The sequence below is a fragment of the Scyliorhinus canicula genome, chromosome 11, assembly GCF_902713615.1.
Source record: "Scyliorhinus canicula chromosome 11, sScyCan1.1, whole genome shotgun sequence".
Taxonomy (NCBI): Eukaryota; Metazoa; Chordata; class Chondrichthyes; order Carcharhiniformes; family Scyliorhinidae; genus Scyliorhinus; species Scyliorhinus canicula.
The window spans coordinates 34,559,460-34,574,471 of NC_052156.1; the positions used below are offsets into that span (position 1 = coordinate 34,559,460).

The window sequence follows — 15,012 nt, forward strand, 5'->3', positions numbered from 1 at the left end:
TTTACATAGATGATCTGGAGTTGGGGAGCAAGGGTAATGTGTCAAAGTTCGCAGATGACACCAAGATGAGTGATAGAGTAAAGTGTGCAGAGGATACTGAAAGTCTGCAGAGGGATACAGATAGTTTTAATGAGTGGGCAAGGGTCTGGCATATGGAGTTCAATGTTGATAAATGTGAGGCTATCCATTTTGGCCGGAATAACAGCAAAATGGACTATTATTTAAATGGTAAAATATTGCAGCATGCTGCTGTGCAGAGGGATCAGGGTGTCCTTGTGCATGAATCACAAAAAGGTGGTTTGCAGGTGCAACAAGTAATTAAGGCAAATGGCATTTTGGCCTTCACTGTTACAGGGATGGAGTTTAAAAGCAGGAAGGTTTTGTTTTGTTGCAGCTGTATAGGGTGCTGGTGAGGACATACCTGGCGTACTGTGTAACGCTTTGGTCTCCTTACTTGAGAAAGGAAATACTGGCACTGGAGGGTGTGCAGTGGAGATTCACTGGATCGATTCTGGAGTTGAGCGGATTAGCTTATGAGGAGAGACAAAGTAGACTGGATTATACTCATTGGAATTTAAAAGAATGAAGAGGGATCTTATGGAAAAATATAAAATTACGAAGGGAATAGATAGGATAGAAACAGGGAGGTTGTTTCCACTGGTGGGTGAAACTAGAGCTAGGGGCACAGCCTCAAAATGAGAGGGTGCAGATTTAGGGTTAGCCAAAGGATTTAGAGCAGCCAAAGGGTTGTAAATTTATGGAATTCCCTGCCCAGTGAAGCAGTTGAGACTACCTCGTGAAGCGTTTTTAAGGGAAAGATAGATAGGTTTTTGAACAGTAAAGTAATAAAAGGTTATGGTGAGCGGGTGGGAAAATGGAGATGAGTCCACAAAAGGATCAGCCATGATCTCACTGAATGGCGGAGCAGGCTTGAGGAGCCAGATGGCCTACTCCTGCTCCTAGTTCTTATGTTTTTACAGCTGTTCTAGGTGGCCTTGTGTTTAAATGGAACTTTGCTACTCCAGTTTCAGCTACCAAGAACATATTTCTTCCTTTAAAAAAAAATAAATTTAGAGTACACAATTATTGTTTTCCAATTAAGGGGCAATTTAGCGTGGCCAATCCACCTATCCTGCACATCTTTGGGTTGTGGGGTTGAAACCCACGCAGACACGGGAGAAAGTTCAAACTCCACACGGACAGTGACCCAGGGCCGGGATTCGAACCCGGGTCCTCAGCGCCGTAGTCCCAGTGCTAACCACTGCGCCATTGTGCTGCCTGACATATTCCTTTCTATCATGTACACTGCAAATATATATATATTATTTTCTGTGCACAGAATTATATCTCATGGCATGAATACAGTTCCCTTTGCAGGGGTCTGATTTGTGAGCAGTTTATATTGTGGACTACATCCTACTTACCGTGATAATGACTTTTTACTTTACCGGATTCAAAGCATTGTGTTATGGTGGAACACGAATAAAAGAATTTACTGTTAGAGCAAGAATGCCCATTTTGGTTTTTTTTACAGGAACTTGCAAAGCAGAAAGTCGGTGGGAACCACTGTGGTTACTTCAGCATTCCACATTCTCACTTGAAGTTACCATCTAGCCAAACAAACTTTGGAAAGCATCACTAAGTTTGTGAAGGGAATATGGGACAAGTCATTGATCACAGGCATGAAGGCAGAGATGGTGGGTGAAAAGGAGCTTGCTGTTACATTGTAGAATTACATGGCTATGAACTCATGTCACTTTGAAGGTTCAAGCTCATGGAGCTATCGACTAATTGCAAGATTGTTCATAAGGATGAAGAGACTATTGTTGTCTCACGACAGCAATCAATTCAAGAGTGTCTGGACAGTTATAGATCTACCATCAGTTAGAAGCATTGTGCAACAGTCTATTCTCAGACGATCAGCATTGTGCAACAGTCTATTCTCAGACTATCAGCATTGTGCAACAGTCTATTCTCAGACTATCACTGAGCAACATAAAGCATCAGTAGTATCTGCAACAGGGACATCTGGCACATAGATGATGAGCATAATTTGAGCATGTCAGAAATGTTCCTGCTGATAATGTCAAAACATTGTAATCCACGCCCATGACATGTTGAAGCACGGAAGCACATTTAGATGTACTTGGAAACATACTAAATACTGTCATAAGGAGGAATTCTGAGATCTCTCAGCTGTGCAATAGTTTCTACACATGCAGATTCACTTCAACAGTCAATTGTGAGCTGTTAAATCATGGCCCATCCTATTTGGCAAGTGACGAGAAAAACAATCCAAAGCATACAGATTCTCATCCCAAAATTTAATTTGCTTTCTTGGCCAGCAGAACCTCCAAACAGCCCTCAGAAAACCTCAGGATATTCATACTTAATTTTTTTTCAGCTGTTCTGTTCGCATTGACGAATGTAAAAATATTGTAACATTGGAGAACAATATAATTGGGGAACGCTCAATATTGTTCTCTCCTGCCCCCAACCCCACAAAAAAAAAGCAATCGGGCAATATAATTCAAAACATGAGACAGCAGGATACCTTGCTTGTAGATCGAATGCGGATCTCCAAGAACAATAAATCACCCCGAGCTGTTAAGGGTACTTGCTGCAGGGATACGAGCTGCTAAGGGTACAAGATGCAGGGATATATGGTGCTCTCATGCTTTTCCTGCTGCTTTTCATGTGAAGGGTTAATGGTGATATTCATTATAAAATGTTAATACTAATATAAGCATCCGAGTCAGATGACCAAGAGACTCCAAGGGGAGCAAGACACAGAACAGACTGTTCAGAGAACAATCCATTTACCAGGGGGTCTTTGATCTAAATAGGGTGAACAAATAGTTTTAAGAAAAACTAAATACTCATGACACTAAGGACCGAGGTTCGATCTCTGCCCGGGTCATTGTCCGTGTAGAGTTTGCACATTCTCCCATGGCTTCATGGGTCTCACCCCCACAACACAAAGATGTGCAGGGCAAGTGGATTGGCCACACTAAATTGCCACTTAACTGGGCGAAAAAAAAAGAATTGGGTACTTGAAATTTATTTAAAAAAAAGAAAACTAAATACTGACCTCCAAGTCATTCCTCGAGTAAGTATTAAGTCAGAAAACACCACAATTTTTCTTTTAAAGCTTTTAGAGTGCCCAATTCATTTCTTCCAATTAAGGGGCAATTTAGCGTGGCCAATCCACCTACCCTGCACATCTTTTTGGGTTGTGGGGGCAAAACCCATGCAAACACGGGGAGAATGTGCAAACTCCACATGGACAGTGACCTAGAGCCAGGATTGAACCTGAGACCTCGGCGGCGTGCGCCACCGTGCTGCCATAGTTTAAGAAAATGGCGACCACAGATTGTAACCTGCAGGTGCAGACCTAAGAACAGCTCGACTTTGCAAAGAACAGAAATAAGATATGTTTTGGCAAGGTACAATGACGAACCATTATCTCTATAGCTATCGATCAGCCACTTTCCAATGTATTAAGGATACATAGCAAGGACAACGATGAGAGATCTGGCGTCAACAGTTGAAAAGGTAGTAAACAGCTTTGGGCTTAGAAGGACAGCCACAAAAACACCAGGTCATTACCCTTCCACGTGCAATTGGAGGCACAGCTGATGATGTCCTAGCAAGACAAGGAGTTGAGGAAGACTCTGTGTCCAAAGAAAAGGTTTTGAGGTCCTTCAACAATTACTTCATTTCCAAAAAGAATCTGGTCATTGAATGGGAGAGTCAACTAAAAGTGCCAAAGGCAGGATTAATCCTTCGATTCATTTATTGATGACTTGTCTAGACTGGCCAGTAGTTGTGGCTATAAAGCTTTAAAACAGTTAAAGAGTTAATTCACAATCACATTATGGACAGCGTGCTTGACAAGGAGCTGTCAGACTTCTTGCAAACCGATGAAGATTTAAGTTTAGAGAAGGCTAAACAGTTTACAAGGCAGGTGGTGCTGTGAAAGTAGAACTCGAGTGTACTTTGCTGATATGTCAAGGCTCAGCAAGGCTTGATCCAGTATGTAGGCCCAAAGTACGTAGGCATACCAAAAAGCTCTCGAAAAAGCCCACCAAAACTACCAAAGGATCGGGAAGATTTAAATTAATTTCCAATTATTTAAAAATGTTCCAGATATGGCATCAAAACGCAGCATCATTTCAGAGATTTCCCAGCTGAGGGAGCGGAATGAATTATTTGTGACAAGACTGGACATTTCAGACAATTCCGCAGACCTAAAGCATAATTTGAAGGAAGAAAGCTGGAAAAAGCTTCCAACCATTTTGAACTCCAAGGAAATTGAAAAGATGCTGCCAAGGATACACTATTTTCAGCTAAGACTCCAGCTTTATGGCTTTACAGCACAGTATGGGGAAAGTCAGACAATTGCTGATACACTGGTGAGAGCTACAGTCGACCAGGCTACCTTAAAAGACTTGACTCTGATCTCAGAGGTGGAAGCATATTCTTCATCAATAACAAGTACCCTACCAGCCTCTGTGAACTAATTGAGGAGAATTGGAGAAGCCCAGTTGAAGAGCACAGAATGCAGTCACATCAGAACAGACTGCCAAGATGGTTAGCCTGAATATGTCCCAAGCAATTGCCTGTTAGGACAATACTAATAATAAAAACATACGATTGTTGACAACCTGCTAGTCTTCCACGAAAGCCTAGTAATCCCAAGAGCGATGCGAGAACATATTCATGAAAATGTCAATGGTGGTAATTCTTGCATTACCAAATGCAGAGTATAGCCACAATAATCAATATGGCAGCCAGGAATTTTAAAGCCATAGAAGAACCTATTGCGATATGTTATACTTGTGCCATCAACAGCAAAAATCCACTAGAACCATTACTACCATCAACATTTCTATCCAAACTCTGCAAAGGACTGGAATGGATTGGTTTTATTTCCACAGAAAGATATACTGTCATGTCATTGACTGTGACTGGTTGGTTGGAAATCACCAGACTCCATACCACAACTGCAGAGGTTGTGCTAAAAGTCTTGGATGACGGGCCAGTTTCTGAACCTTTCTGACAATTCTCAGCTGAATATGGATTTCACCATGTGACCAGTTCGTCACATCACCCACAGACTTATTTAGAAGCAGAGGGAGGTTTAAAATCTATCAAAATGCTGATGTAAAAGAACAATGATCTAGAGCTAATCATACTCGATTATCGGGCAAGAAGAGGAAGAGAGACAGGGTCTGACAGAAGTTTCAATCACAATTAGGGAATAACCTGTGTCTCAAGGAAAGTAAATCTTATTTTCCAAAAAGAAAATGAAAACAACGGTGCCTTTGATTCAAGGAATGCCATTTGGCTCAATATTGGGATTTTCTCACCAGTTGGTGTTCTCTGCCACTACTGAATGTGAAACATGCTGCTTTGTATCAGGAAAGGAAAGTCATTTGAATGATGTAGATGTGGACTGAAAACTTGATCAAAGTGCCATGTCTTGTTGGCGCTGGCCATGTAGAAATTCAGTGAGATCACTTTCACTCTAGATTGCTGTTGAAAAATTACTCTGCAGCTGAAGATCTTGGGTGCAAACTACCAGCCATGCTGCGCCAAAAAGCAGCCACGGTGGCGCAACATGTCCGGTAAAATAATGGGAGATCCCGCGATCTGGTGAGACGTTGTGATGTGAATCCTGCCATTGTGGGCGGAATTATTCTTTGACAAATCTGCGTATTTGAGTGAGACAGCTCGGCTCACTTGAATTTGCAGTTCCCCGAGGTAACCAAGGCATTAGGATCTATCCCCTTTGCCTTGGGAGACATTGAGTGAGCGCTGATCAATACTTGTCTCCAAAAACAGGGACCAGACAGAACAGCATTCATGGGGTCTCCCAGGGGATTGGATAATCCCAGGTGTATTCTTTCCGGACAATATGATACCCTGACACTGCTAATGCCACAGGGGCACCAGCCTGGCAGTCAGGGTGCCAGGTTGGCACTACCAAGGGTACCAGGCTGGCACTGTCAAAGGTGCCAAGCTGGCATTGTTTACACATCGGTGATTGGACCCTGGAATGTCATGTGTGGGTGGGTGAGTGGGGGGGGGGGGGGGGGGGGGGGGGAAACCCCTTTAGTGAGTTGGGGCTTGTGGAGGTTCAAGGGTCACATCAGGTGCTTGAGAGATCGGGACACCAATTATCGGCTTCCCGATCCCACCCTGCAGTGAGGATTGTTGGCGAGCGGGGCTCCCAAGTGCAGGAAACAGCACCCAGTATGGCCTCGACTGTGCGTTTCCCCACTAAGGGCTCATATCTAACCGGAATCATGTTAGATAGCGTTATGTTTCTCGACGCTGTGAACGCCGGGAAACACATGGTTAAACGTGCTCGACACAGGACATAGTTCCCATTTGATTAAATTGCACTCTTTGTTCCATCAGCTGACAGCAATCTATCAAGGGAAATGGCAAGACATTTTATCTTCGAGGGTGGGGTTTACCGACTGTTCCCGCTGGCGCAAGGGCTTCCCGGCGATGAGGGATGCAGTCAATGGGAAATCCTGTTGACAATGGCGGGACCAGTAAAACCCACTGGCAGCCCATCTCCGCAGCTGAAAAACACATGGCATTGATCAGTAAATCCCGCCCAATATGTTGCTCTTGTGGTCTAGGTAGTTGACCTGTGATATTCTCTGTACGGGCTAGAAACAATTGTCGTATCTGCCACCTACACCTCAGGTTCCATGGCCATTATCTGCTGCTGCTCTTCCTTGATTTACTACATCTTTTGCAATGGCAGAAACTGAGGCTGTGAAGTTAATTGAATTATTAGGTGGTGGTAAAATCCCTGGATTAAAATCACCTATTCTGTTTACCATTGTAATTTCATCAGATAAATTTGATGCACTATCAACTTCAAAGTGGGAGATATTAATAACATGAGAATGAAGTAAATTTGTCAATACATGGTTAATGCAAATGCGTAAAACTGCTGCTCTTTATCAATATTTTAAGCATGTACTTGCTCTAAGGCACAGAACAAATTAAATCCCGAAATAATTTCAATCTACATTTCTCAGAGTGATTGATATTAGAGGAAGATAATTTGCATTCCGTAGTGTCCCGTTGAGTTTTGCAGGAAACAGATGTGACGAGATACGAGGAGAAATTGTACCAGGAGGTTCAGCTGAACATCATGCACTTCGCATCCTGGTTGAACATTAGCATGAAGAGCCGAGTATTTCAATTTCCATTTCTTGCAAATAGCAATCAGTCTATGATAAAAATTCCTGCTGGTTTCAAGGCTTGTGAGAACTTGGGTGCCTGTAGAGAGACTGCCTAGCCTGGTTAAAGTAAAAGATCAAAAAATATATCAAATATGATTGAAACATTTCACTAGTATGCTCAAGGCCACCTAAAGGAAAATTTCTGAGTAATTATTTTAGTTTGTAAAGCTAGTCAAATATAAACCTAGATATTGTTATGGATAGCTGAAATTCAGCATCATCACAAAACAGTGGCCAGTGGAAATCCTGAAGGGAATCACTAATTATTTCAATTGGTTGGCAACATACTGTGAATAATACTAAACACCTTCCTGGGGAGGGTGCATGCTTCATTGTGAAATACAGCCAAACTTCTGGTTGAACTAATATGTTGAAGAGAATTGTTTTAAATTATCCACTCATAAGGGAACATTTCAAAAGGGATTCACACAAAGAGGAACATTCTTCTTTTGACTGCAATTAGCTGGCACTGAAAATTTATTTAAAAAGCTTACCTGTCCAATTATTATTTTCCAACAGCTGTCCCAAGTTGGAAGATGGGTGGGGTTATCACAGGCTTTTGTACTCGGGCTTCGAGTGCTTTGGTGGCCAAGTTTTATGACAATGCAGATGTGATGGATTCAATATCCAACACCCACCTGGACTTCAATGATGAACCAGACAGTGTAAATCATTGGTTTTTAACAACCAATGATAAGAAGAATAACAAAGAGTCTGGATGGTTTCTCATGAAGGGTCATAAAACCTGAAAGATTAAAACTACCTTCCTCTCTCCATGGATGCTGCCTGATTAGAATGTTTCCAGGTTTCCTGCATCTGCAGTATTTTGCTTTTCATGTATTAAAAACTCTCTTTTCATCTATCTATTACCCCACAAGGTTGTAGTAACACAAATCAAGTTGTAGTTTTCAGGCAGAATACCTTCACTAGCTCAGTTTTGATGGCAACAATCTGCAAAGCTAATGGGTTGAACTTATACTGTGTAAAATTAGCATACGTATCAAAATAAATAAACATTCTCTAAAATAATAAAGGAATTTCATATGAATGGAGGAGAGAATTCATTGCTAATATCACACTGCAGAATTTCAAACACTAAGTAGGAATTACTCTGAAGTGGGCGTTTTATTGCAGGATTTCTTTAGAAAAAATAATCCTTCTGCATTTGATTTAAACAAAAGTACTTGAATTGTCAAAAAATCCACAACAAAGCCAAAATCCAAACTCATAGAATTCAAGGTGGCCTCTGCTCTAACATAGCAATTTCAAAATTTATCCACATTTCATCTTTAAAAATAAAATCATCACAAAGTATTTGTCATTTTACAATACTTAAGTGGCCTTCAGTACCTGATCAGAACAATATACCTTTATATACTCAAACCAACACAGAGATAGACTTTTTTGAAATAAATTCTTGAAAGAAACCAATACTTTTTATTCTAAGAAAACTGTACAAATTATGATGCACAAAAAGTATAAAACTATGTGCTCAGAGTGCAGCTTATAGATTACCATTTATATCTTGATATATTATAGATATATTTAACCAATCAATAAATGTGATAAAATAGCCACTTGGAACAATGAATGTTGGAAAGAATGCTAGCACGAATATAGCTAGACAAATATATATTATCTTCCCCTTGAATAATTAAAAGTATACTATTCTGCAGGAGCTTTGTGCACTAGTACTTCACAACTGCTCAATAAATAAATTTGAAGAGATTCCCCCATTCTAAATAATGTGCCACTTTGAGACGATATTTTTCTTGTGAGCAGATTTTTGGTAATTGAAGCTCTTTAATTGCATGCGATGGCTACTACAAGTGGTTCAAGACGACCAGTCAGCCCTTTATGTATGCTTTATTCACCAGTTTCAATAAATTGTCTGATATGCAATCAACAGGGCTGCAGAAATGCCAGGTGGGTGCCCAAACATGAGAGCGCAGCTAAAAAAAAACAGCAAACTTATCATCTGTTGAAGCACCACCTCATCTTTTTCAAAAAAATAATTTAGAGTACCCAATTCATTTTTCCAATTAAGGGGCAATTTAGCGTGGCCAATCCACCTACCCTGCACATCTTTGGGTTGCGGGGGCAAAACCCAAGCAAACACGGGAAGAATGTGCAAATTCCACACGGACAGTGATCCAGAGCTAGGATCGAACCTGGGACCTCAGCGCCGTGAGGCAGCAATGCTAATCACTGTGCCACCGTGCTGCCCAAGCACCAGCTCATCTGCTTGTGTTTTTTCAGGTTATTGTTTGCAGTATTTACTCCTCACTCTTGAACTTTGGTGTTGAGAGCCATAGGTTGGATTCCCCTGACTGATTTTTCAATAAAACAGTTAGCTTGCCACCTGTCCAAGTCCTTGCATACTGGTGATGTTCCCAAGCAGATTTGAAATGCTTTTCCAAAAACTTTCCTTTCAAGCATCACTGAGAGCACAAAGTTTTGTCCTAAATAAAGATTTCTCAAAAAATTAAAAGTGGATTTTACGAGGGAGAATACTAGAGAATTAAGATAGTGCTTAAACAAACTACATCACAATTACTGTGGCAATTTACACAACAGCATAACAAAATTGATCAATTCTAGTGCTCCAGCCAGGATTTTCACAGTAAGGTGTATCTGGCACAAAAAAATTATTATAACCCAGAACACAAATCGGACATCCTAAATATCTGTTACTTAACAGTTAATAAACTGGTAGGAAAATGGAGGAGTGGTTACAAGTATGATTAATGAGAGCAGAAAATATTCAAATGAATGTGGCTGCACAAAGCTCATTGAAAACCATGTTAGACTATTTGACTGAACACTAACTGGAGCACTGATGCATCAGCATTTTTCACATGCAGACAATTCAAAGATACAATAGTGTAAAAATATTAAAATATTCAACACAGTCCTTAAATAAGAATTGTAGCCTCCAGTGACCTTCCTAGTATTGCATCAAGGAAATACACTGCTAAGTATCCAGCTTGTTACATGCAAGTCTTCGGTGTCGAAACATGTGTGAAAGAGACCAGTCTTCTACAGGAGTTCTGAGTTTCCCCATTTTTGGTGAAATGAGAGGCTAGGGGAGTAGACTTGTATATTTGCCACATTTTGAGAAAATTAAAATAATTCATTAAAAAGAAATTACACTAAAATACAAAAGCTTTGGTACACTCGGTAAATTTTCTGAGTAAACTTTACACAGCAGCTTTTCATATATATATATATATATATATATATATATATATATAAAATATATATATATATTATACACACACAGAAGATGAGCTCTTCCACATATGCCTTTAGTACTTAGTGATGAGCCAAAAGCAGTGCACTAAAGCATTTGTATGTAAAATGAAAATATGCAATAATGATAAACAGTAAATTAAAAAAGTGGGCTAAAAAGCAGGCTTCCTGCAGAAATATAAAATTGACTGAGATAGCAAGAGAAGGTGATGGGGATGATTAGTTCAAATACAAAAGAACAAATACAAACAGATGGACAAAGACACAGGTCCACTGAGGAATCTGGTACGAGGTTTGCTACTAGATTTATAGGTCACTCTCTCAGACGTTTGGTGGAAAACCGTCCAGCCTGCGAATGAATATAAAGGGGAAAAAAACAAGACACTCGTAAAGTACATACCATACAGCAGTGACTCGAAATCATAATTAATTTAGCTGGGTGGATTTAGCCTCCACAGCTTACTACTACTAATACAACTATGAAAGAATTTTAGTTAAAATTGATCATGTGCTAATAAATGCAGAGAGGAAAAAAAAAATCAAAGTTTAATCTTTGTCAACAAGATTTCTTGAAGGAAAATTATGAAAAATTTACTGAACACAAATAACTTCCCTTAATGATCTGCCATAAAGTAGCGCATCATCTTGAATAAACCTGCAATCAGCTCCCTCATATACAATTAATTAGAGTTATTTTTGAATCAAAGCAATGCTTATAAAATTAAAAATGAAAAGCTGTTATGTTGTTTGCTTACTAAAATTTTAGTGAGTTTATAACTAAAGAATTACTCCACATAAATCACAGAACTGTTCTAGCGCAGGAAGCAGCCATTCAGCCCATCATGTCTGCACCAGCTCGTCGAAAGAGCATTCACTTAGTGACACTTCCCTGCTTTCTCCCTGTAACCGTGCAACATTCTTTCTTTTCAGATAGTCTAATTCCATTTTGAATGCTCAGTTGTACCTGCCACCACCAGCCTCAGGCAGTCCATATGTGAAAAGGTTTTCCCTCATATCACTTTTGCTTCTTTTACCAATTATTTTAAATCTGTGTCCTCTTGCTCTCGATCCTTTCAAATGTAAGAATAGTTTTTCCCCATCTACTGAGTCCAGACCCATCATTATTTTGAATAACTTATTAAATCTCATCTCGGCCTTCTTTTCTCTACAGAAAAAAAGGCCTAACTTCTCCAATCTATCTTCATAACTGAAGTTCCTCATCCACTTAAGAATTTTTGTGAATCTTTATAAACTTTCATTCCATCAATATCAAAATCAAGCTCTGAAATACTTAAATACATATTTTTATTGTGTTTGGTTCTTTCATCTAATATCTATTATTTCTTTGAACAGAAAAGCCCTCAGGCTCTTCTGAAAAAAGAACCACATATTTATTGCTTTCCTATTGCAGAGTTTAAAGACACATTTTATTGTCCAATGCTCACTTAATATTTAGCAGAAAGATTGTGAAATTGTCAGAGATTCAGTAACAGCACACGGGATTTGACTTAGGTTATGGGTTTAAGCAATACTGTAGATAGGATAGAGTGTATTCTCAGAGGTGCCATCCTTTAGAAGAAACATTGAAACAAGGTCCTATCCGTCTGTTCAAATACAGGTAAACGACCCTAAGGCAGGGACGTTCTCCAAGTTTTATCCCTCATGTTCCATGACAAAGAGATTACCTAGTCATCTGCCTCATTGTTCTTTGTGGCAACTTTTTGGCCACCTACTTGCCGATTAAGCACTCAGGAAAAACATTCAAGTAATTTAATTAAATGCTCTGCGGTGTCATGTAAGGCACTATATGAATGTTAGTTATTTTATTCTTTGAACATATTGTAAAAAATTGCATTATTAGTGAAGATTCCTGCCATTAGATATAAAGTTAAATAACATACCCATCAGATAATGCAAAGCTACACTGCCCCGATTCGGCACCCATGGTGAATTAAGTAAACACTTAATCAATATTCATTACACCCAAATGATGTCAAACATTGATGAGCAATATTTATAGTTTTATTAAATATTGTGTTACTTAATTAGCCAGAGTATTCCCAGCAGTTACCATGGACCTGGATTACAGCAAATCTGGTATTTCCCAATTGACTAGTTTCTGATATTGGAGTTATTAGCTGCCAATCCACATCTTCCAGTTCTGTACCGTCTTGTGTTCCTACATCAAACCGATGTGTTGCTGAAATAATAAGTGTTACAGCACTTTCTGCTCAGAGTAGTTTTATTCAAGATTAGGCACTATATCATAGCAGACATTTACGATTGTAACCAAGCACTTAATGGCACAACATTCAGGGATATGAACAGGTAAATCAGCATCTTGTTTTAATTATTTCATGAAATTGGAAATGCACACTAAATAGCCATTTAAAATTGGCCCAATATTGTTTTGCTTGAGTATTCATAATATCCCTAAGACATCAGAGCTAATAAATCACTGTGGAGTTTATAAAACAATTCCATGTTAGTGTTAGGTAAAACAACAATATTTTATTAGCACAAACTGCAACTTAACCATTAAACTGTGTTTGTCAGGACAGGAACCATTTCGGACCATTAAAAGTACATATAACCAACAGGATAACCAGAGTTGGAAACATTAAAACACACAGTATAATGGTTTTTAAAGTTTGGAAAGCTGTGATACCTAGATTTCTACCTCAAACCTCCTTGTTGTTCCGGCTTGGCTTGTCCAATACAAGCTTTGAAAGAACAATTTTATTTTGAAAACATAGCAAAGAAGGTTTATATAATTAAAAATGACATTTGTGTCTTGGAAACATAAAGAATCTTTTATAAAATTAGTTTTTATAAAATTAAACTTAAAGATGGTGAGAATGTTAGCATGATGGTCGAATAATTTTCTTTCCCTAGATTTAAATGCAGGAAGACCTTCAGTTAACACTACAACTATCATAGTGCAAATTGTATCCAAATGTAAAGTGAGAAAAATATTCCCCAAGCCTTGGAAGAAATTAATTTGTTGTTCAAATAAATGTTTTCTTATTTATTCCAGGGAAAGGTTAAAACTATTTACACAAAAGTCACGGACAATTTATTACATTTTGATGATAACACTGCCTGATTAATTTGCATTTGAAATATGACAGCTTGAGACAAACAAATCTATCATAATTTACTAACAAGGGTTCTTCTTAATATTCAGATAAATTGCAAATATAAACCTGTTTTATTAATTATGAATCACTACATTTGGTGAGCATTTTAATATATCGACTTTACAATCAGATAATATCAAAAGCGTATTTTACAATGCTCATGTTTTCAAATTTCTGGTTTTAAATGTGTATATTTTTTACATGCTAGCAAACGTCTTGGGTGCGATTTAACGGGGAAAAACAGAGTCCCGTATTGGGTGCGTTTCGCCGGGTCGTTCTCGGCACTGCAAACAGGACGTTGTTTTCACCCTGGCCTCGGCGAGGAACACCCCCGTTGAGGACGCATTTAGCTTAACTTCTTGCACTGTGCGGGGTGCCATTTGTAAATGCCGGCCCGATCTCTGGACCCCCCTTCCCAACTTACCTAAGGGGACCTTGAGCCCCCCCTCACCCCACTTCATAAGGGCAGGACACCTCCATGCCCAATCACTGGCAGTGCCAAAACTGGTACCTGACCACCTTTGCACTGCCACCCTGATGTCTTGGCATTGCCAGCTTGACACTTTGGCATTGCCCCTGCCAGTGCCACCCAGCTGTCCAGGTGCCACCCTGCCCAGAGCCCAACCACCCAGGGGCCTCTGATGGCCTAGGAGACACTCCCTCCACCCCATGCCGTTAAGGCTAGTCCATGTTTGTGAGGACCAGTACTAAATGGTGCCATGGCAAGTTCTCCCAGGGGTGGACATTCGATTACAGGCCTTGGGAGACTCCAAGCGCAGACATATTTAAGTGAGGCTAACTGCTCACTTAAACATGCAAATCTGGATCCTATCCAGTGAGGGCGAGATCCAGATCTCATGAGATCTCATGAGGCGTCTTGAGCATCACAAATCTCGCGAGATGCCTCTCACGAGATTTAACGGCCCATCGCATCCAGATTCGGGCTTTTCAAGGCCATTCAATCGGGCCCACAGCCTTTGAAAAAGAGGCATTTTAATATTGAGGGCCAGAAAAGTGAATGAGAGGGAACAATTTTCCATTTTAACCTTGTCCAAGTTGCGTCATCCAGACGCTCTGCTGCACGGAGGGCAAACAGTAAATTAACTTGCCTATTTCCCTTTATTACATGTACAAACAGACTCCCTCCCATCTTCAAAATGTAGAGTGGGGTTCAGACGGACGAATGGAGATAAGCAGATAGTCTAAAAGTTTCATGGAACATAAGCAAAATAGGATATGTTAGATTAAGCACGAAAAAGATTAAAATCAAACAGAAATTAGAAAGGATAGGATAGAGTGCAAGCTGAATTGGCATTTTAACTTTTTCTGAACAACAAGTTTCATTTTTG

The 15,012-nt window shown here is 39.7% G+C and overlaps 1 protein-coding gene across 1 annotated transcript in view; it reads right to left on the bottom strand.

The window, feature by feature from the left end:
- The window catches only part of wnk2 (WNK lysine deficient protein kinase 2), a 296,693-nt gene that overhangs the window by 13,738 nt on the left and 267,943 nt on the right, over nucleotides 1-15,012 (bottom strand). Inside the window, 1 exon segment of the mRNA XM_038812754.1 lies at nucleotides 10,774-10,872. Coding sequence (XP_038668682.1) covers nucleotides 10,774-10,872 — 99 coding nt within the window.